Below are 20,556 nucleotides of genomic sequence, written 5' to 3' on the forward strand. Positions count from 1 at the left end.
AGGGGGCTTGTCGCCCAGGCTCCGCCCTTTGCAGAGCTTTTAAATAAGTGCCCACTCATTGCCGGCTTGTGAGGATGAGCTGTTAGAGCGGTCCTGCGAGCATCTCGAGGAGAACTTAATGCCGGGAAGGACGTGGTGAAGGATTTGTTGGCTGGGAGAGGTGTCTCTGGAATCCGACTCCCAGATCTTACTGAGGATTCGAAAAGAATTGAATTAGGGCCATGGGGACAGCGAAGGTAAGAACGTCAAACTGCTGGTTATCTTTGCTTGTTTGGGATACGCTGAGAAAGGCAAACCTTAGTGGTGACTGCCGCGTTCTTTTTCGTGCGGAGTCACTTAGCCATCTTAGAGCCTTTCCATTTCCTCTCCAGGCTGCGGTGCCACAGTTTCACCAGTTCTCCCTGAATGTCATATCCTGTCAAGGATTTATCCCAGTTCCATTCACCTTCTGTTGCAGGGAAATCACCTGGAGAAGTTGTGTTTGTTTTTCGTGGGTTTTTTTTTTTTTTTTTTTGGTTTGGTTTGGGTTTTTTTTTTACATAACTACATGCTACTGAATATGTAGGGATGAGATAGATAGATGGGGGTTGGGGGCTGCTTTTGGGTTGATGATGACTGTGGGTCTGAGAGCTGGCGTCAGGATTTCTCTGCAAGTGTTAGACCTTGAAAGGACCTGGGATTTGTCTGGGGTCCTGGGTAGGTGTCCCGCCATCTGTTCCATGACCTATGGGAGTCTGGATTCTAAGGAGGGAGAGTTCCAGCCATCCTTCTTATTGGTTGTAATTGTGCGTGCATGATGTATGAATGTATTTTTGTGTCTAAGGATACAGTATTTGTAGGGAGGAAGGCATTATCCCTAAGGTAAACTTACCTGAAAATAAAGGAAGATAAGAGAAGGGAAGAAAAAATGAGAAGGCCCACAAGGATGGCAAATGATGAGTGAAAAGAAGAGGTTTTTACTCAAAGGAGAGGATTAAACAAAGCTGTGTCCTGGTGGAGACCTCAAGGGTCCTTAAGCCTAGTTGCTTGGGAGGCAAGGTCAAAATTTGGGCAACTGAAACTTCTCGCCTGCCATTGTCTGACCTGAGAGGGGAGTTGAGGATGAGGAAGGGTTGGGCCTCAGGCATAAAAATTGAGCTACCTTGAAGTGGAAATTAAGATGATGAGAATTATTCCCTGCAAGGTGAGTGATAACTGGGTTGACTTCTGCACCTCCCCGCCCCCCCGCCCCCCACCAAATGTCTCCTAAGTGCTGGATTGGGAGTGAGAGATTGTGTTCGCCCCCTGCTGGGTGGGTGGGGGATAGCAGTACAGTATTAAGTACACGGGAACAATTTCAAATGGGGCCAAGGATACAGTGGGTAGAAACTGTAGATTACGCGATCCAGAGAGTTAAAAGCAGCCCAGTGATGAAGAAACACCACCACCATTCTGGCCTTCCGTGGGATCTGGGGTACAGGTGAGCCTGCACTGGATCCAGCTGTTTCCAAAAGAATCTGTTCTTAGAAACCCTAGGCTTTGTTCACTGCCCCCCCCCGGGGGGGAGGTAATTAGGTTTATTTATTTTTTAATAGACATACTGGGAATTGAACGCAGGACTTCATGCATGCTAAGCATGCGCTCTACCACTGAGCTACACCCTCCCCCGGAACACTAGGCTTTTTACTTTGCCCTCACAATCTTTTCTATTCCTGAGGCCAGTGGTCAGTTCTGTGTTTGCTTTTACCTGGGGCAGTTTTTTGAATGTTTCCAGACCGACTAACCCAGGTCCTCTTAGCTTCTGCCTGCCCACATCTTCTTGCCACTTTTTCCAAATTTACCCTCCATGCTCACCTGTTTATCTCGAGACAAGCTCTTTAGTGTAACCTGTATATAATCCTTTTGTGTCCTGTATTCATTACCTACATCTCATTAAGTTTTGTTGTTTTCATACCACTCACAGGCCAAGTTCTCGTAATATATAATCTTCTTAATAAGAGACAATCATCACTCAAGGGTTTTAAGGACTGTTTCTTCTTTCTCCCCTCCCCCCAGGTCACCGCACCTCTGATCTTTGCCATCACTGTTGCTACAATCGGCTCTTTCCAGTTTGGTTACAACACCGGAGTAATCAATGCTCCTGAGGTGGTGAGTACCAGGCAATTAGAGTTGGAATAGGGGAAGTATTCCTTTGGCAGTGTTTTCAGAATTAACAATTTTAGACAAACTTGGTAGCTGGCCTGGCCAAGACTTAGAGGGGGAATAACTGGCAAGGGTGGGTGGCTAATTGAATCACTGATCAAGCAAAAGGCTCAGATGCTCTCTGTACCCTGGACTGTACCCATTCTTCCTCTCACCCCATGGGGACACACTTCCTTTATTATCCCTGAGGGGTTATCCCTTAGGTCGCGGGGGAGAGCTGGGGTAGTCACCGAACATCAGCACTTCAGTACTACTACCTACGGGAATTTTCAGGACAAATGAAAACTTGTTCTTTTCAGAGCTGGTAACATTAACTCCTATGTGGTATCTGTCTTCCATTGCCATGTATTTATCCCTGTCCTCCCACCAACCGTTTTAATTTGCAGATCATAAAGGACTTTCTCAATTATACTTTGGAAGATAGGTTAGACAAGCTTCCCTCTAAGGAGTTACTCACGTCTCTGTGGTCCTTGTCTGTGGCCATCTTCTCCGTCGGTGGTATGATTGGCTCCTTTTCTGTTGGACTCTTTGTCAACCGATTTGGCAGGTATTGACCACAAACTGGGCAAGGAAGGGGGCTACACTGGTTGCACTGAGGACCGGTATTGAGACTTAGAACAAGGGGATGATGATGCATTTGCATGAGAACACCTCAAATTCTGATCAAGGAAAAACTGGTCCAGCTGGCACTGGATATGACTGCTCTTGCTTGGAGCTCTCCTGCCCATCAGGAGATGGGCCTGGGAGTGACTGGAGACTATAGTCCAGCTTAAGCTAATTCAGAGTTATTCTCTGGTAAAGTCCACTGGAGTTTCCTAGAAACATACTTTATTTACAAGGTCAGACATTTGCTTTAGTTAAAATTTGGTGGAGGGAGGTAGAGCGCATGCTTAGCATGTGCAAGGTCCTGGGTTCAATCCCCAGTACTTCCATTAAATAAATAAATAAATAAGTCTAATTACCTCCCCCCCAAAAAATATTAAATTAAGATTTGGGGGATTTTATGCAAGTGTTTTCATAATTTAATATTGCAGGATTGGGAAGAAGTATTTTATAATCCTTGGTCTGTGGGCAGATATAGTCACAAAACGGTTAACATGGACCTCCCATAACTAACATGGTTTTCTTCCTATTGTTATTTTATTAGCACAAGAACCTAATGAGGAGGGGGGAAGAGGATGCAGAGGAAAGTAAAGGTGACAATGAGGAGGAGACTTATTCTCTTAACAGTGGTTCTCCACCCCCACTGCACATTTAGGATCTCCTGGGGGAGCTTTTAAAAGTCCCAGTGCTGGACTACACCCCAAGCCAATTACATCAGCCTCTCTGGGGATAGGGTCCATGAATCAGTATTTTTCAGATTTCCTCAGGTAATTCCACTGGGCCACCCGAGTCAGAGTCAGAGTCAGAGTCAAGTACCATGATGCTGATCCTCCAACATCTGCAGGAGTTTCTAAGTTTCTGAGCAACTACATTATAACAAAATGCAGTAAGAAGCATAAAAAAATCAGCCCTGGTCCAAAAATTTCTCTTGAGTGTTTCTCTGGACTGACTCTATCAGAATTGCCTCAAGCAGTGTTCCAAACTTCAGTTTGCATCCAATCACTTGGAGGCCTTCTTAAAACATGGATTGCTGGGCTCCACCCCAGACTTAGGCCTAATGACTTAGCAAATCTGGGATGAGGTGGGACAGTTTTAATTTCTAGCAAATTTCTAGCTGATGCTGTTTGTGGACCACTTTGAGAATAACTGGCCTTAAAGTGCTTGCTAAAATTCTAGGCTACAGCTAGGACTTAGCGAGGAGAATCTTAAACATGTTCTCTTGGTGAGCCTTATACGTACAGAGGTATAAGATCCATTGGTCCTGGTTATCTCAGCCAGAAATGTTCTGATAAGAGAAAGTGGAAAAGTTAGACCAAAAGACGTACCAGCTTGCAGAAGGGTAGAATGATAAGGAAAGAAGGGGAGAGATCGGGTCTCTTATGCTAACTTCACTTGCCTTTGTTTAATCTTTCAGGCGCAATTCAATGCTAATCGTCAACCTGTTGGCCATTGCTGGTGGCTGCCTGATGGGTTTCTGCAAAATAGCGGAGTCGGTTGAAATGCTGATCCTGGGCCGACTGATTATTGGCATCTTCTGTGGACTCTGCACAGGATTTGTCCCCATGTACATTGGGGAGATATCTCCTACTGCCCTGCGGGGGGCCTTCGGCACTCTCAACCAGCTGGGCATCGTTATCGGGATTCTGGTGGCCCAGGTACTCCAGAACTTACTGTTAGTTTCATGGCTCATTAAATGAATTTACATAGATAAAGCAATCCAGAATATGGCGCATAATTCGACTTTATATGTTTCAGATACTAATATTACTATAGCTCATAGATGGTTAAGAAAGCAGGGCAGAGAGAAAGAGAAAGTAGAAGAAACAAAGTCTTTTCCTGTGATTAAAAGAGTAGATGATTTTCTAAACACTTTCATTTTTTAAAATCCACTTGTGGCCTATACAGTATGGAATTTAAAGTATTTTCTTTGGCTTCTAGATCTTTGGTCTGAAAGTCATCATGGGGACTGAAGAGCTCTGGCCACTGCTCTTGGGCTTCACCATTATTCCAGCTGTCCTGCAATGTGCTGCGCTGCCATTTTGCCCCGAAAGTCCGAGATTCTTGCTCATTAACAGAAAAGAAGAGGAGAATGCTAAGGAGAGTGAGTCCCCTTCACACCTTCACTATAGGAATTTTAGGCTTGCAGTTTGTTTTAAGATAAGATACTGAATATAGTTCCCTGTGCTATACAGTATAAACTTGTTGTTAATTGACTCAGAAACTTTCAGCCCCTAAAGAATAAGGTGAGAAGGCAAGTTAAGTCCCAGATGCTGACTGATCGGCCGCTTCCGGGGCTCAGCTCTCATCTCGCCTGGCTTCCTGCCAACTGTCTTAAGGGGGAAGGCTCTGGGGACAGCAGCTTATCTTGAACCTTTCCTCTTGGTTCCTTCCACCAGTCCTCCAGCGATTGTGGGGCACCCAGGATGTGGCTCAGGACATCCAGGAGATGAAAGACGAGAGTGTTCGGATGGCACAAGAAAAGCAAGTCACTGTGCTGGAGCTCTTCAGAGCGCCCAGCTACCGCCAGCCCATCATCATCTCCGTCATGCTGCAGCTCTCCCAGCAGCTCTCCGGGATCAACGCCGTGAGTGTCCACCTGTCCTCAGATCCGCGACTTAAAACGCCTGACCGGGGGTGAACAGCCTTGGTTACTGGTCACCTTCTCACATGTACAGGGTCTCTCCCAATGCTTACCACATAGCAGCCACTCAGAAAATGTTGACTATCCAGGTTTTGATTTGGTTTAGTTTTTTATGTCTTAAAATGATATCTATAGTACATGTTTTCCATGTGAAAAGATGAAAAGAGGTGAAAAATTTGTCACCCTTAGTCTTGGAACTCAGTTAACATTTGTCCTCTTCCGGATATTTTTTCAATATTTACAGTACTGCAATGTATCTAATTTTTATTCTCTTTTTTGACCACTCTTTTTTATTTTATTTTTTGGTGGTCAAATAATCCTTTATTAAATCATTTTTCTTTGTGGTTCTTAACTTGCTGGGCATTCAACCCCACCACTGTTGACTGACCACTCAATTTTAAAATTTCCAGTTCTCTTTAACTCTGATCTAGCTTATATGATGTCATCAATGATAACACAGGCCATACAACCAAAGTGGATCTGAGAATTAATTCACCTCGGTTCTTTTTCCAGAACTTTACTGTCTAAAAATCAGTGTAAAGCCCTGGGGAGCAGTTACGAGGTCTGTGAGCGCGCTGGCAACTTCAGGCCGAGCTGGCTTTACCTTATATATTTTGTGCAACGTAGACTAGTGACTATGACAGTTTAGAGTGTGGGGCAAAACGGAAGCTAGCATTTGGCAGGTGGCCATTGTATTCACGCAAAAATCAGCTTACTCCTTTTGAGTCTTGGTTGTGGTCAGAGAGGGTATTCCTGTACCTTCTATCCACCTGAAAATAAAACATTTGGGTAGGAGGAATCCAAATATTCTTGTCCCACCTCTGATTCATGCCCTGAGGTTTCCCATCAAAACGTGATCAGTGTGGTCAAATCGTTGTGTGACAAAGCATTTTGCAAAACATGATACTCAGAGTAAGTTGCTTCTTGGCCTTTTCTGCCTAACTTGCCACGAGGATACTGTGTTTGAAATGGCTGTGCTTCTCCTGAGGGCTTAGAGGCGGTTATAGCACAACCTGGGAGGAAGGATAGTGTGAAAAAGCTGCTTTTGATGGATCTCAATCTCAGATTTCCTCCTTTGAAAAACCACTGTAATCAAAAATACTCTCGAGACTTCCCCGAGCAGCAAGGCTAGGACTAGTGAGGCCTCCAGCGCAGGTGCATGTCCTGAGAGTGACAACTGCCCTCTTCAGTTCTGTCCCACAGGTGCCTGCTGGCCTCCCCCGCAGTCCGAGGCCTGCAAAATAAGATCAGAAAAAGACAGACCACTCTGGGAAGATTACCAATGATAGATGAGCATTCTGTAAGGCAGATGTCAAACCGTGTGTGAAAATCACTTTTTTCTGTTTTTAATTTCCCTTAAAGGCAGAGGGATAAGAGGCTGGATAGTGTTTACCCTGTTTACATTGCAAAGTAAACAGCTGTTAACGCAGCTGGTGTGCGGGTTAGCGTAACCCAGCTCGATGGTGCCAGGCAGCGGAGCGGTTTCACTGTAAGGAGTCTGCTTGGGATCTGTAGGAACGTGTCAGGTTTTGACGTGCACACCGTTATATAATAAGAAAGAGGACTGGCATAACTATTCATTCCTAGTTTTAACTCTTCAGATGTCTTTCCTGACAAGCTTTATAATCATTAAATACTCTTGGAATGTTTTCTAACAGCTTTACTTAGCTCACCCCTGCTTCTCTCCTAGAGGACTAGTCAGTATCTCAGGTTCAAAAAGCACAACCTTGATACTCCGGGTCAAATCGGAAACTCTTAAACCAGACCTGAGGGACTGAGTGATCTAGACCCTGTGCCCTTGTATTCTTGGTCTGAGTCCACGGTCTGACATCTCCTTAGCTCTGGGGGTTGGAGCAGCCCCACGCTGTAGCACAGTGTTGAGCAAATAATAAAAATAATATACTTTAAATAGCAGCTTATGTAATAGTGTATATTAAATTAAAATAATAGCTGGTGTTATCTCCTAAAACACTTGCAAAGACCTAGTGCTAGGAATTCCAGCCCAAGTTCTGCTTCTAATTACACGAGCAGGCTGAGGTTACCCCTCAGTGTCTTCACTGTCAAATGGAGACATCAATGAGTATCATTGTTGGGGTCAGGGGGTTAGAGAAGTAGTCCATTGAAAAGGTGTAATTGAAAAATGTAAAAAAAAGAAAGAAAGAAAAATGTAAAAGGACTTATGGCTTTAAAAAGTTAATAAGGTAGTCATAAGGAAGAGGCTAAATGGAGCAGTAAGAATAAACATAGTTAGAAGAAAAAATGGAAATAAGCAGCTAGAATTGAGGGAAATTAAGAAGAGAATAATAGACCTAAGATACAGAAGATAATTAATTTGCAGAAGATACTGTGATTGAACAACAACAACAACAACAACAAAACTCTGGGAAGGACTCCTTCACTTCTGGTACTTTTCTGAGTTGATTTTTTGCAGGTTCGGTGTAACTGCTGTGCACAGTTGAATTTCATAGTTGCATCTTTTGTTCCCTACTAGGTGTTCTATTACTCAACGGGAATCTTCAAAGATGCAGGTGTCCAGGAGCCGGTCTATGCCACTATTGGTGCTGGCGTGGTTAATACGATCTTCACTGTGGTTTCTGTAAGTCATGTGTTTGGATCATTTTTGAGGGGGGAGGAGAATTTTTGCTCCATATGTTCAAAGATGGGTTGTGGGTCCTTCCACCTCCCTATCGTTATTTAGTTAACCCTTTTTGTTGCTGTCGAATTCCTTTCGGGGGAGATGAGGGGCGAAGCGGTCTTCACTCGCTTCAAGCGAATAGGCAGTAGGTGGGCAGGAGGTGGGTATGGGAAGGGAGTCCATGGGACACTTCTAACTTGGAGCTGGAGAAGACGACGTGTGACTACCGCAGCTGTCCTGCTGTGTGCGGCGGATTCGGGTAGCTCCTGCGGCGTCTTCATAAAAGGGAAAGCAGATGTTCCATGTTTATTATTATTATTCTTATTCTTGTAGCTGTTCCTGGTGGAAAGGGCGGGGAGGAGGACTCTACATCTGACAGGCCTTGGAGGAATGGCTTTCTGTTCTGTCCTCATGACGATTTCCTTGCTGTTAAAGGTGAGTGCTCTTTGTGGGGGAAAGGGGGTGGGGAAAGGGGAGAGGGGTGGGTAGTTGAGGTTGGAGATCGTACAGACGGCATTTGGGAGAAGCGCCAGGCCCAGGGTTTTGAGAAGAGTGGGTTATCAGACAGAGGTCACTGAACTGCCTTAATCCTTATGTCTATATAACGTATGGCTTGAAAAATACATTATCTCATTTAATTCTTAAAGAAACCTTGAGGTAATTAGTCCCATTTCCCAGATGATGAAATGCCTCGGTGCAGAGGGACATGTGTGGTCACACTGCTAGGATTCAAAGACCCGAGGCTCCTAGGGCCAGTAACTCCTTTATACCACGGGACAGAAGGACCTTTTCATTATTAGTCAGTACTCCTCTCTGGGAAGCTGGCTCCTGCCTGGGTCGTTCTATGAATACTAACTTTGCTTTCTTCCTTTCTTATAGGATAATTATAATTGGATGAGCTTTATCTGTATTGGGGCCATCTTGGTCTTCGTGGCCTTCTTTGAAATTGGCCCAGGCCCCATTCCCTGGTTTATTGTGGCTGAACTCTTTGGCCAGGGACCCCGCCCAGCTGCAATGGCAGTGGCTGGTTGTTCCAACTGGACCTCCAACTTCTTGGTTGGATTGCTCTTCCCCTCGGCTGCAGTAAGTAAATTAAAACTCACCTCACCTATCTCAAACCAGCCAATACATAGTTCTGCCTAGAAACAGAACGGTCACGATAAGCCTCAGAGGATTCCAAGTCGATATTTAAAATCCATCATTTGGACTAGCAGTAACGGCTTTAGGATCTTAAAGGCTCACTGAGCGTGGGATGTTGATGATGGGGTAGGTCTTGTTGTAAAATGACCAGGAGCTGCTGTATAATAAAGGACCTAGCATGGATGTCTGGAACGCATTTCTATTTCCATGAGTCTTTCGGAAACCCAGATCTTAAAAATAATAGAAGTCCTAAAATAGTCAGTAGGCGTTTGGAAGCAGCTAACTTTAATGACTAGGGAAAGGAATGACACAAATTATAGAGAAGTACAGTAGTTACCGATGAAATTAGATCCGAGCGCCTGGAGAAACCTGTTTCCACTCATGATAGGAGGATTCTGGCCAGAGGCCTAATGTGTATGTGAGGGAGGCTGGAGTTTTGGTGACCAGATCTTGACATCAACTCTCCTTTTTCTGTGTCCTTTCACTAGTTCTACTTAGGAGCCTACGTTTTTATTGTCTTCACCGCCTTCCTCGTTATCTTCTGGGTCTTCACCTTCTTCAAAGTCCCTGAGACCCGTGGCAGGACTTTTGAGGAAATTACACGCGCCTTCGAAGGGCAGGCGCAGGAGGGTCACCGCGCTGAGAAGGGCCCAGTCATGGAGATGAACAGCATCCAGCCCACCAAGGACACCAACGTCTAAGCGGGGCCTCCCTCCCGCCTCCCTCCCGCCAGGAGAAGCAACCTCTCCCTGCAAGGGGAGAGACCTCATCAGGTTGTAACCCAGGACTGTTTCTGATTGCTGCTACTTGATTCCTTTCTCATCCCACACACTCGAGGGGACCTCAGAGGATCCCCAGGCCGGGGTTAGTCCTTATTTTCAGTGGCTTTTTAGAATCTCATTTCTTGGACACTCTCCCCTGCTGAGGAGAGACCAAGTGAACCTACCTTCATTTCAGGAGGGCTTGACCCCTTGGCATCTGACAGCTTTGCCAGCTCTTGCTCCCTTAGGGTCTCATGTTGCTCCCGGGGGCCTTTAGGGGAGTGAGCGGGAGGGCGCGGTTCCTCTAACCTCAGACCTACCAGGAAGCAAAGACACACGAGTGTGGAGGGCAGAGAGGGGTCACCTGAGAGCACCTTCCTCACTTCCATACAGCTCTGCAGAGCAAATTAACTTGAGTTTTATTTATTTTATCTTCTGGTTTTATTGCATAAATATTTATTTTTTTAAGTGTAAAGTAATTTTACCAAATAATGAAAGCATAAGGAAATTGAGGTTAGAGGGAGGTGCTTAAAGAGAGGTTCTCGGGTGGAAGATTCAATACCGAAGAGGTTACGGTGCAATAAGGGACGAATTTAGGGAGAAATGTGATGCGTTATTAGAGGGGCTATGATGTGGTGTGTGAGGTTTGCACGTTGCCTCTTAAACATTTCTGTTCTTCAGACGAAAATTCTCTAGTTTAATTTCTCAGAAAAGTCACGGTGCCTGTATAAAGAAGCTATCGGTTTCCTTCGGAACTTCTTTCTTTGTTTAAGATTGTATGTAGCAGTACTTGAAATCTAGGCTCATTACTAAGATGAGCATTGTAGTTAATGGTGGTTGTTGGGTTCTAATTTTGGATGGAGTCCAGAGAAGGGGTGGTTATTTCTAGAAACCCTCTGTCCCCTCACTGGACCAACTTCTTTCTCCTGTAGTGAACTCAGTTTTTTTTTTTTAAGTACTTGTACCACCTGTCTGGTGGGAGAGCCTCCCAAGTGAGCAACCTAAAATACTGGTTCTTGGTAGAGGTTCATTATTTCTTCAGTTTGTTCTTTAGAAGATTTTAGATTTTTATTATTATTATTATTACTATTATTATTATTATTATTATTTTACTTTAAGCCATAGCTTTAAAAGAATTCAGAGATGTTCATAGCTAACTTGGAACTTGTAACCTCAGCTTTGGGAGAGGATTTTCCTGAACAATTATTATCTAGTTGCAGTATGTTGTTACATTAGGGTTATCTCATGCTTGTTTCCGTCTGTTACCATGTCAAGTTACCCTGGTCACCATGTTACCATAGTATTATGGCAAGCGTCCTTAAGGGGCTTGAACCTTTCCCACAGACCACATTGGAGTCGCTGTGAGTAGATGTGCAGCGTGGCCCACACTTGAGAGTGTGAATGTGCGCCGTCGCTTTGTTCTGGGTGGAAGGCGTTTATGGGTGACTTGTTTCCTCTGTGTTCCTAAGGCGTCCTTTTGGATAGAGTGTGTTAAGACGACTCATTCCTCTGTATGTAAATAGCGCTGCCCCTGCTGGGTGCAGTCTGCATCTGTGGTTGCCTTCGGGCCTTCAGCGAAGCTCAGTCTCATCTGGCTGCCTGTGTTAGGAGGGGGAGCCCCCTCCATTCTGAGACTGAGGGTGGAGGGCTGCATAGTCAGACAGTGGAAGCAGGAAAGGATGTGGGATCAGGCCGTGTGGCCTCCTGCGGGCACTGGGAGGGAGGCATTCTTTAAGGGGATAAGAAACAAACTGAAGACTTTGAACTCAGGCGGTTCAGAGACTTGGATGAGATGGAGGGGTTCACACCTGCCATGGTCACAGACACCTCCGCAATCATCCAGTCTCCCAGTATTTTTAGAGATGGCTGTTGGACCCCTCTCCCCGTTTTCATATGTTGCCTGATCTCCCAGTCCCTCTTTGGTGCTTACAGATTTCAGGCCCTTTAGCCAAACCCTTGCCTATGACGTATTTTGGTTCTCAGTTCTCACCATTTCCTCTGGTCATTGAGCCTCTGTTTATAAGCTCGAGAGCCAAGGATGGGGCTTTGCCAGAAGGTGACTTTCTTCTAACTGTACGTCTGCTTCTGGCTCCTCAAAAACAGTGGGTTGGCAGTACTGCAGTGTGGAAATTTTCCCATTTCTCAGTGACCAGATTGTGAATAATTTCCAAATGGATTTTCTATTATTGTTACCGTGGTTCTTTGTTTTGAAATAAAAATTCTGAATGTATACATAGCATCACAGGCTTGGTTTTTTGGTTTTGTTTTGTCCTTCCTGTAACAACAAAATCAGCTTCAAATCAACTGGCCACTCAGTACCTGTTGTAACCTTGAGTAAGTTTCTTACACGAGAGTCTAAGATGCAGATGAAATGGAAAAGCCTTAGTGCATTGCTTTACATACTTAATAAATTATGTTGCTTGCTTTCCCCAGTGAGAATTCTGATTTTCTCTCATGCTCTTTCCTACTTCCTTTCTCCTCCAGTCTCTGAGGTCTAAAATTCATTCCACACTGATGTCAAAGCATCCAAATGGCATAGAACCATGAGTATATATATATATATATATATAACTAGCCTACTTAAAACCCTTCAATAGTTTCCAGTCAGTTACAGAAAAAAAAATAAGCCCCCTGGCTCAATACATCCCTTCCTGGGCAAGGTCCCTGCTGCTACCTTTTCAGTCTGAGTTACCATTTCTTAACTCCCATGTATTTAAGAAAACAGTTCACACTCATTGTCAGCACTCAACACCTCTGTGCTTTTGCTGATGTAGTTCTCTCCCTCCCTCCCTACGTTTCCATCCACTTACTAGAGATATTTGAATGCTACTTTCTGTTTCTACTAGTCAGGCAGGAGCTCCATCAAGCCTTCCTTACTCCCAACATAATCCTCCCAGCGTGGTCCTCCGTGTTAGAGTGAAAGAAGGAAACGGCCTGGCTGTCCCGATGAGTACACCATTTTCTCCAAAACTGGTTTGTCTTAGCTCCCCTTTTCCACCTTTGCTTCTTTATCACTCATCCTTCACACGACCAGAGTGATCTAAAATCAGATCGTGCCATTCCCCTGCTCAAAGCCTTCTACTTAAAATAGTCACACTTAAGTAGTATCCAGGCTCTTTTGGGGACGGTATCTGGAGACACTCAGAATGGCCCAGCGTCTGACCTGCTGTCTAGGCTGTCCTACAACATGGCCTGTAACAAAACTGGGCTGTCGGGAGCCCCCGGTGGTAGAATTGTTTACACCAAGAAGGCTGGGAAAGCACCAAAACCCACCCACCTAGGGCGTGTGCCCAGGCCGAGGTCGACTCGGAGGGGTTCGTGCTGAAAGACCCAAGGTTCTTAGAGGGTTGTCTAAAAGGACCAAGCATGTCAGCAGGGCCTCTGGTGGGTCCACGGGAGCTAAATGTGTCTGTGGTCAGATCAAGTGGGCTTTCCTTAGTGAGGAGCAGAAAATCGTGTAAGTGTTGAAGGCATAAGCACAGAGAGCCAAGTTTAAAAATAGCTTTGAGTAATAAATTAAAAAAAAGATTATCCAGACCCCTTTGCTCTGGCCTATGATCTGGGTGAACACATGTCCCAGTTTACTCCCTGGACCCTGGCGGAGCTGTGAGTATCTGATTTAATCCATCCTCGCAGGCCCTGACGCCGCCGAGTGCTGCCTCCCTTACCGAAAGGGTTTGCTGCTTCAGCTGCATCTCTTACTCTCTTTGCTCCCAGAAGTCCAGCCCCACTGGTCCTTCTGGTACTCATCTACATCAAGTTCATGACCTTACCCTTTATACTTACCCTCTCGTGCTTAGAACATTCTGCCTCAGAATTTTGCGTGGCTGGGTCTGTTTTGCGGGGCAGGTCTTCGTTAACAACCTCTGGGGAGGGTAAGCGCCACAAAAGCGCGTACCTCGTCCTGTTATGTGTGGAACACTGCCTGACATACAACTGGTTTTTATCAAGTGCATCAGTCTGGCTCCTGTCAGAAGACTGAAACCACATAGTAACTTAAACAGGGAAAGTTTAATTTAAAAGAAAATCAAGTTATAATAAAAGTTAAAAAAAAAAAAAAAAGATGTCAGAGAACTCAATATGGTATCCCAGAGCTGAGGGAGAGTATAAGGAAGGACAAATTTGGGGACCCCCCCCCAAAACCGAAATTCAGATCTTGCTGGAAAAGGCATAGTTGCAACCTACTGGATAGCAGAGAAATTGGCTGGATTGTGCAGTCCCGGCTGGTGTGCCTTCCCCAGGCAAGCAGGTGAGCCGCACCTGGTGGCCAGATAAGTGAGTGTTCAGAGGGAGTCAGGGCACCAAGGTGAGAGGCCTGGGGCCTTGAGGACAGTGATTGCCCAATCTACGCTGGGGCTGGGAGGTGGCTGAGGCAGCTTGCATCCCAGGGGCATGGCTAGGGGAGGACCCCACCAAATGCTCCCTCATCTACACTGCTGATCTGTGGTGTCGCCCCTGGCACCAGCAGAAGCCCCTTCCTCCTACAATACCATTCTAGCACCATCAGCTGAGAAAACTTCATTGTGCTTATTAACATTCTGAAGAGATGATATAAAGGGAATTCCAGCCATAACCACAAAACAGGTTTTGAAGTGTGAATCTGGAGCTGAGGCAGTAAATGGATAATGGCCACAATAAATGTTAGATGGCTGGCTGGCTGAAGTGGTTCTTGACTAACAGGACTTCCTCCTTCCACAACTCCCAGAGCCACCTGGACTTCAGATAAAATTCCAGGTCAAAAAGGCCATGGAGGGTGGGGTTTTGGGGTGCCCAAAAGTATTGTTGCAGTAATTTGTCCAAGGCTACGACTGGGTCGCTCTCGCTGAGGCTGGGCTGGCGGCCCCTGCTCAGGGCTGGGCAAGCGTTTCAGGGGAGAAGCAGAGGGAGCGCCTCTGAGCCTGGAGCCTCAGAGCTACGGGATGATGTAGATGATGTCAGGGACCAGGCTGCAGGGGAGCCGACCAGCTCTGGCTCTACGTTCCGAGTCTTCACCACGTCGTCCTCTTATCATCAGGGAGAACTTCTTGGATGTCGACTCCCAAAGAGCGGCACCAGCGAATCTAGTAACAAATCTGCGTCCGTGATCTGTGGTCCACGGTGGCGGCGGCACCGCTGAGGTTTCAGGACCCGCCGGGTGTCCACCATCCTCTTGGGGGTCCCCTCCCTGCTCCCTCCGCGGCCGTCCCGGGGCGCAGAGCGCGCGGGGCGTTCCGGGGTGCGCAGCCCGGTCACCGCCAGGCGTAGCTTTGCGGCCGCGACCGCCACCTCCCCAGCCCTGCAGTCGGAGGCGGGGACGAAACCGCAGCCCGGGCGAGAGGCGGGGCTTCGGCCGCGCCGGGTCCCCCAGCCGCCCTCACTGCGCAGGCGCGGGCGGCCCCTCACTGCGCTCAGGCCCTTTCTGGCTAAAACGCGGGACGTGCTTGGAAGCCAGCAGACGTTCAAATGCAGGTATTTCCCGCCTTTCTTATTCTGAAGAGAATTTAACTACCCTTTCTGGATTTCTCAATGCTTCGTGACTTAATTGATAGGACTGACTTACCTGAGTTGGGATAGGTTGCAGAGATTAAATTCAAATCTAATTAAAAAAAAAAAAAAAAAAAGAATGAATCTTCAAAACTGGAACTGGCACCCTGTCTCTTGACTAAATGCTCCAGGACTGGAATAAAGTTAAAATACCAACAGGATATAAGGGTGCCAGTTTTCGCACACTTTTACTAAAATGTTTCACTATGAAACGTTTAATCTTTATCCATCTGAAGCGAGAAAGGGAACCTCTATTTTAAATGTGCATTTTTATTATGCGATTGAGCATTTTTTTGCTCTTTGTTGATTTGTATTTCCTTGTCTGTGAACCATGTGTATCTATCAGAGGAGGAATATTTTGAAAAGGATGTATTTTGGAGAAGAAACAAGACAAAATACATAAAATAGAGTTTTTAAATAAAATAGTTACCATAAGACCTAGTATTTCCACTCCTAGATATATTACCCAAGAAAAATGGAAACGTGTCCACATAAAAACTTGTTCACAAGTGTTCACTGCAGCGTTATTCACAATAACCCCAAGCTGGAAACAACCCATATATCCATTGATAGATAAATGGATACCCAAATGTGGTTTATCCATATAACGCAATATTATTTAGCCACAAGAAGGAGTGAAGTACTGGTATAGACTATAATATGTATGAACCTTAAAAACATAAGTATGTGAAGCCAGTCACCAAAAGACCACATGTTATATGACTCAATTTATATGAAATTTCCAGAACAGGCAGATCTATAGAGAGAAAGAAGGTAGATGAGTGGTGACCTAGAACTAAGGGGAGGAAAAACAAGTGGGTGAGGGTCCAGAGAATTAGGGAATGACTTCTAATGGGTACAAAGTTTCTTTTGGGGGTGATGGAAACACTCTAAAATTAGATTACAGTAGTGGTTACACAACTGTAAAAATGCTAAAAATTATTGAATTGTATACTTTAAGTGGGTGACCTTTATAATAATATGAATTATGTAAAAATAAATCTGTATAATAAAAAGGTAAAAACAAAACTGAAAATAAGAGAATTAAGAGGTGATATAAAAACCTAAATATTCTGATAGGAAACTGATAAAATGAGACTTTGAAACATCCTGTAATGGAATATATGCAGATATTCAACATAAATGAATAGGGAGATATTTTTGTGCTATGTATGAGGGATTCACTTTCTCTACATTCTAAACAACACTTGTTAATATCTGACTTTTTGATTTTATGCATCCTAGTGGGTGTGAAATGATACCTCAATGTGGTTTTGATTTGCATTTTCCTAATAGCTGCTGCTGTGGAACATTTTTTCATGTGCTTATTGGCCATTTGTATATCTTCTTTGATGAAATGTCTTTTCAAGTCCTTGGCCTGTGTTTTAATTTGTTACTTGAATTTTTATTTTTTATTTATTATTTCTATTGAGTTGTTGGAGTTCTTTATGTAGTCTGAGTGAGTCTCTTATCGATAATATGATTTGCCAGTCCCATTCTGTGGATTGTCTTTTCACACTCTTGATAGTATCCTTTGAAGTGAAAAAGTTTTAATTTTTTTTAATAGGCTAGTAAAATGGTATAACCACTATGGAAAATACTATGGAGTTTCCTTAAAAAATGAAAAATAGACCAGTATATAATCTAACAGTCCCACTTCTGGATATATATCCAAAAGAATTGAAAGCAGGGTCTTGAAGAGGTATTTGCACACACATAATCATAGCAGCACTATTCACAATAGCCAAGAAGTGGAAGCAACCTAGGTGTCCAGCAATGCATGAGTGGGTAAAGACAATGGAGTATTTTGTTCTGCCCCACAGAACATTTAAAAAGTAACTATTAATCATATTTTAACAATTTTTTTCATTTATAGCCTTTGTGTATTAATTCCTTAACAAGGACTTTTTCATCTCAGTATTATAAGTACTAAATAGTAAAAATACTTACCAGCATTTCTGCTAGTATTTTATAGTTTTCATTTATGTTTAAATCTTTGATTCTTCTGGAATTTGTGGGTGTGGTATGAAATACGGTTTTTTCCTCAACTAGTAAATATCATTTAAAAATTTTTTGAATAGTACCTTTTCTTTTATTAGTCTCGTTTATGGATGTCTCTTTGTTGCTGGTGGCAGCATGGGGCGTGGGGCAGTGGAAGGAAACTTAAAACTGTTCCGGCTTTGGCCATTGGGAGCTCTTTTAGGTTGTCTCCAGGAGCCTTTACACATGCCAAATGTAGAATAAGACATTTCTCTAAGGATCCCTGGTTCCTTTTATTGGTATCCAGAAATCGAAATATGGGTGTTGGTGTCCCTTACTTTTTAACATGTTCTCTCAGGAAGGGAAGATGCCTGAAAAGAAATGGTTTCATCTTCAAGTTAAGTCAAACCCTCCACCTGGCAGGGGAGGGTATAGCTTAGTGATAGAGTGCATTTGGGGTCCTGGGTTCAATCCCCAGGACCTCTGTTGAAAGACAAATAAATAAACCTAATTACTTCCCCAAAAAATAATGTTTAAAGATTTGTTTTAAAGTCTACAAGGTAAAGATGGGAGAGGCATTCGCATGCTCAGGGAAAAGATGGTTGTTTTTAAGGGTGTAGCACAATTAGAAATAAATAAATACTAAAAATGGAGATACTGTGAACATTCTGAAATGGGGAGAAATTTATATAGAAGTATAGCTAAGAATTCGAATTCTGGAGTCAGCTCTTTTAGATGTGTGTCCATTGGGAAATTATTGTTCATGCTCTAACCCTCATCAGCTATAACAGGGTAAGGATATCTCATCTTGTTTTATGAAAAGTAAATGAGAGAATTCAGTTAAAGTAGTTTATCACAGCACTGGTCATATAGTTGCTATAAATGTTAGTTTAGAATCAACTAACATAATACTATCTAAGGTTAAAGGATTTAACCATTTATGTTATCTCTGAGAAGACAAGCACCACGTCTATTTGGCTAAACTCAACACCTAGCAAAATATCTGATACGTAGTAACTATTAACAAATATTCTTTGTATGAACTATTGAAGGATGAATTTTGAAGTGATTCTTAAATTTTAGCTTGATTTATTATAAAGGACAGTAGGGACAGAAAATGGATGACAGTGGATTTTAAAGGGACATGCAGTTTCCCGATGCAGATGGGTGAGAGTCAACTCAGACAGTGAAGGGAAGGCAATCCAACGTTGGATGTGTTGACTAAATTTCCAGAACTTCGGTTTCTTTACATATAAATGGTAGTTAACTTCAGAGCATAGCTTAAGGATCATATGAAATAAGATTTTAAAACATTTTCCCGTATAAGAGAGTGCCATATGAATGTAAAGTACTTTTATTAAGTATTTTCCCCCAAGTTGAAACTCGATTTATCTGTCACTGTTCTTTTGGAACATGTAAATGCCATAAGGAAACACACTGTAAAGAGCTGTCCATGGAGTTAAGAACAATGATGATTTTTCTCTTATCCTAATGGAGACTGTTGTAGCAGGTACTTCAACAAGGGCGTTTTCTTCGTAGAGGGTAGACTCAGTAGGTAAAAGGAACCATTTTTATCGACCTAATGAGAGAAATTGATCAGAGAATCAGTGGGAATTGGCGCATTGGGTTTAATGGCTCATCACACAGCACTGAAGGAATCTGCAAAGCCTTACACAATTTGGGGAATGTTAAGTGTGGCTGGAGGATTAAGTAGCTGAGGAAGGATGAGACCTAAGAAATGAGATCTAGGGTCTGGATGAGGGTAAAAATTAGGGAAGGGTTGCAGAAGGACCCAGAGTGTGTGGCTAATCTCGTGTGAAGTGCACTTACTACTGTATTGTCTGAGAATGGTCACTTGGACAATGGAAAACAAATGAAATATACAGCACATTGACTATAGATAAGTGAGTAACCAGGAAGACGTATTTAGAGCGCGTGTGTAAAGGACTCAGAAAGGGACGGAAGGCGCAAGAGGCACCTGGTTCTCTTATTTAGTCCAACACTAAATATCCTTATGTACCAGGGGCACTCAACATCCATCGCTCTTAAATTGACCATCCATTGGTGACACCCATTCCAACCCATGTATTCTCCGCAAGTAGTGAAAATAAATTCCCCAGCTGCTCGTCAAGCTACGGAGAGCTGCTTTTGTGGCCACGAGTATGTGCCCTCGATGTGTCTGACAGAGGGGGCCAGCGTGATTGCGTCCAGGGACATTCCTTCTGCCCTGATTCACTCTTGTATTCTCATCCTCAGTCCTTGGTCATTGTAACCCCATCATGCATTCGAGAGATGATCGAATGAACGTTGCTACCCATTCTACCCGACCTGAGACCCTATCCTGAGGGCATTAGTGTGACCCATCTCATGCCCCATGCTTTGTGCCAGGTGAGTTTTAATTAATTTAATACGACCCTAGCATCTCAGTCTGATCGGTGAGCTTTTCTGATCGCTAGCTTGCTTGGGAGTTACACTTGGAGGTAGTGCTACTTTGCATTAAAGTAACTTCCCAGGCATTTAACCTTTTAAAATTCTCAAGGACACTTTCTCCCAGGACTCCAGGGTTTACATCCACCACCCAGGAACCGGGTCACTCGCCACCAGCTGCTGCTGCTTTACAATCTGGTTTCACTTCAACCTCACACCGAGGAAGCTATTCAAATGCCTACACGTCGGTATCCTTAGTTGAACTAACTTCCTGTGTCAGGAGCTTTTGTCGGCCCCAACTGCTTCTTTATTTAACAAATTCCCTTTATCTCCCACTTGAGGCAAAGCTCTCTTGGCCCCGGGGGGGCATGCAGTATTGACTAAGGGCCCTCCCCACCTCCCGCCTCTGTCTGGCAGCTGTCGGCCTTTACCTTTGGGTCTGAAGTTTTATCCCTGTGGACACCAAGTTTTCTGAATAGTAGGATTATTCAGAATAGGATGAAATTTGTCCTTTACCCTAAGAATTGGCTGCTTGAAATTCACTAAGCAAGGTCTACACTCCTCCCACCTCTGGGCTTTGAATCCAGTCTCTGGAATTCAGAAAACCCAGGCCAATTCAACCTATGTGCTTCTGTCCTTCAGACACAAACTGAAATGGAGATCCA

At 44.1% G+C, this 20,556-nt stretch overlaps 1 protein-coding gene and 1 pseudogene across 4 annotated transcripts in view; both read left to right on the forward strand.

Moving 5' to 3' along the window:
* The window catches only part of SLC2A3 (solute carrier family 2 member 3), a 59,535-nt gene extending 47,335 nt beyond the window's left edge, over window positions 1–12,200 (forward strand). The window contains exons 1-10 of one of the 4 annotated variants that reach the window (XM_010990810.3): window positions 44–236; window positions 2,035–2,127; window positions 2,568–2,728; window positions 4,199–4,439; window positions 4,723–4,885; window positions 5,181–5,368; window positions 7,917–8,021; window positions 8,394–8,495; window positions 8,940–9,143; window positions 9,689–12,200. In XM_010990810.3, the coding sequence (XP_010989112.1) occupies window positions 222–236; window positions 2,035–2,127; window positions 2,568–2,728; window positions 4,199–4,439; window positions 4,723–4,885; window positions 5,181–5,368; window positions 7,917–8,021; window positions 8,394–8,495; window positions 8,940–9,143; window positions 9,689–9,901 (1,485 nt within the window). In that variant the 5' untranslated portion in view covers window positions 44–221 and the 3' untranslated portion in view covers window positions 9,902–12,200. Of the gene's footprint in view, window positions 1–43; window positions 237–2,034; window positions 2,128–2,567; window positions 2,729–4,198; window positions 4,440–4,722; window positions 4,886–5,180; window positions 5,369–7,916; window positions 8,022–8,393; window positions 8,496–8,939; window positions 9,144–9,688 lie in introns of those variants that run through there. The other 3 variants (XM_031444153.2, XM_031444154.2, XM_031444155.2) reach the window with 3 other exon arrangements.
* Window positions 12,201–12,654: 454 nt separating this feature from the next.
* LOC135319305 (large ribosomal subunit protein eL34-like) lies at window positions 12,655–15,369 on the forward strand (annotated as a pseudogene).
* The last annotated feature ends 5,187 nt before the right edge of the window (window positions 15,370–20,556 follow it).

The sequence above is a fragment of the Camelus dromedarius genome, chromosome 25, assembly GCF_036321535.1.
Source record: "Camelus dromedarius isolate mCamDro1 chromosome 25, mCamDro1.pat, whole genome shotgun sequence".
NCBI lineage: Eukaryota > Metazoa > Chordata > Mammalia > Artiodactyla > Camelidae > Camelus > Camelus dromedarius.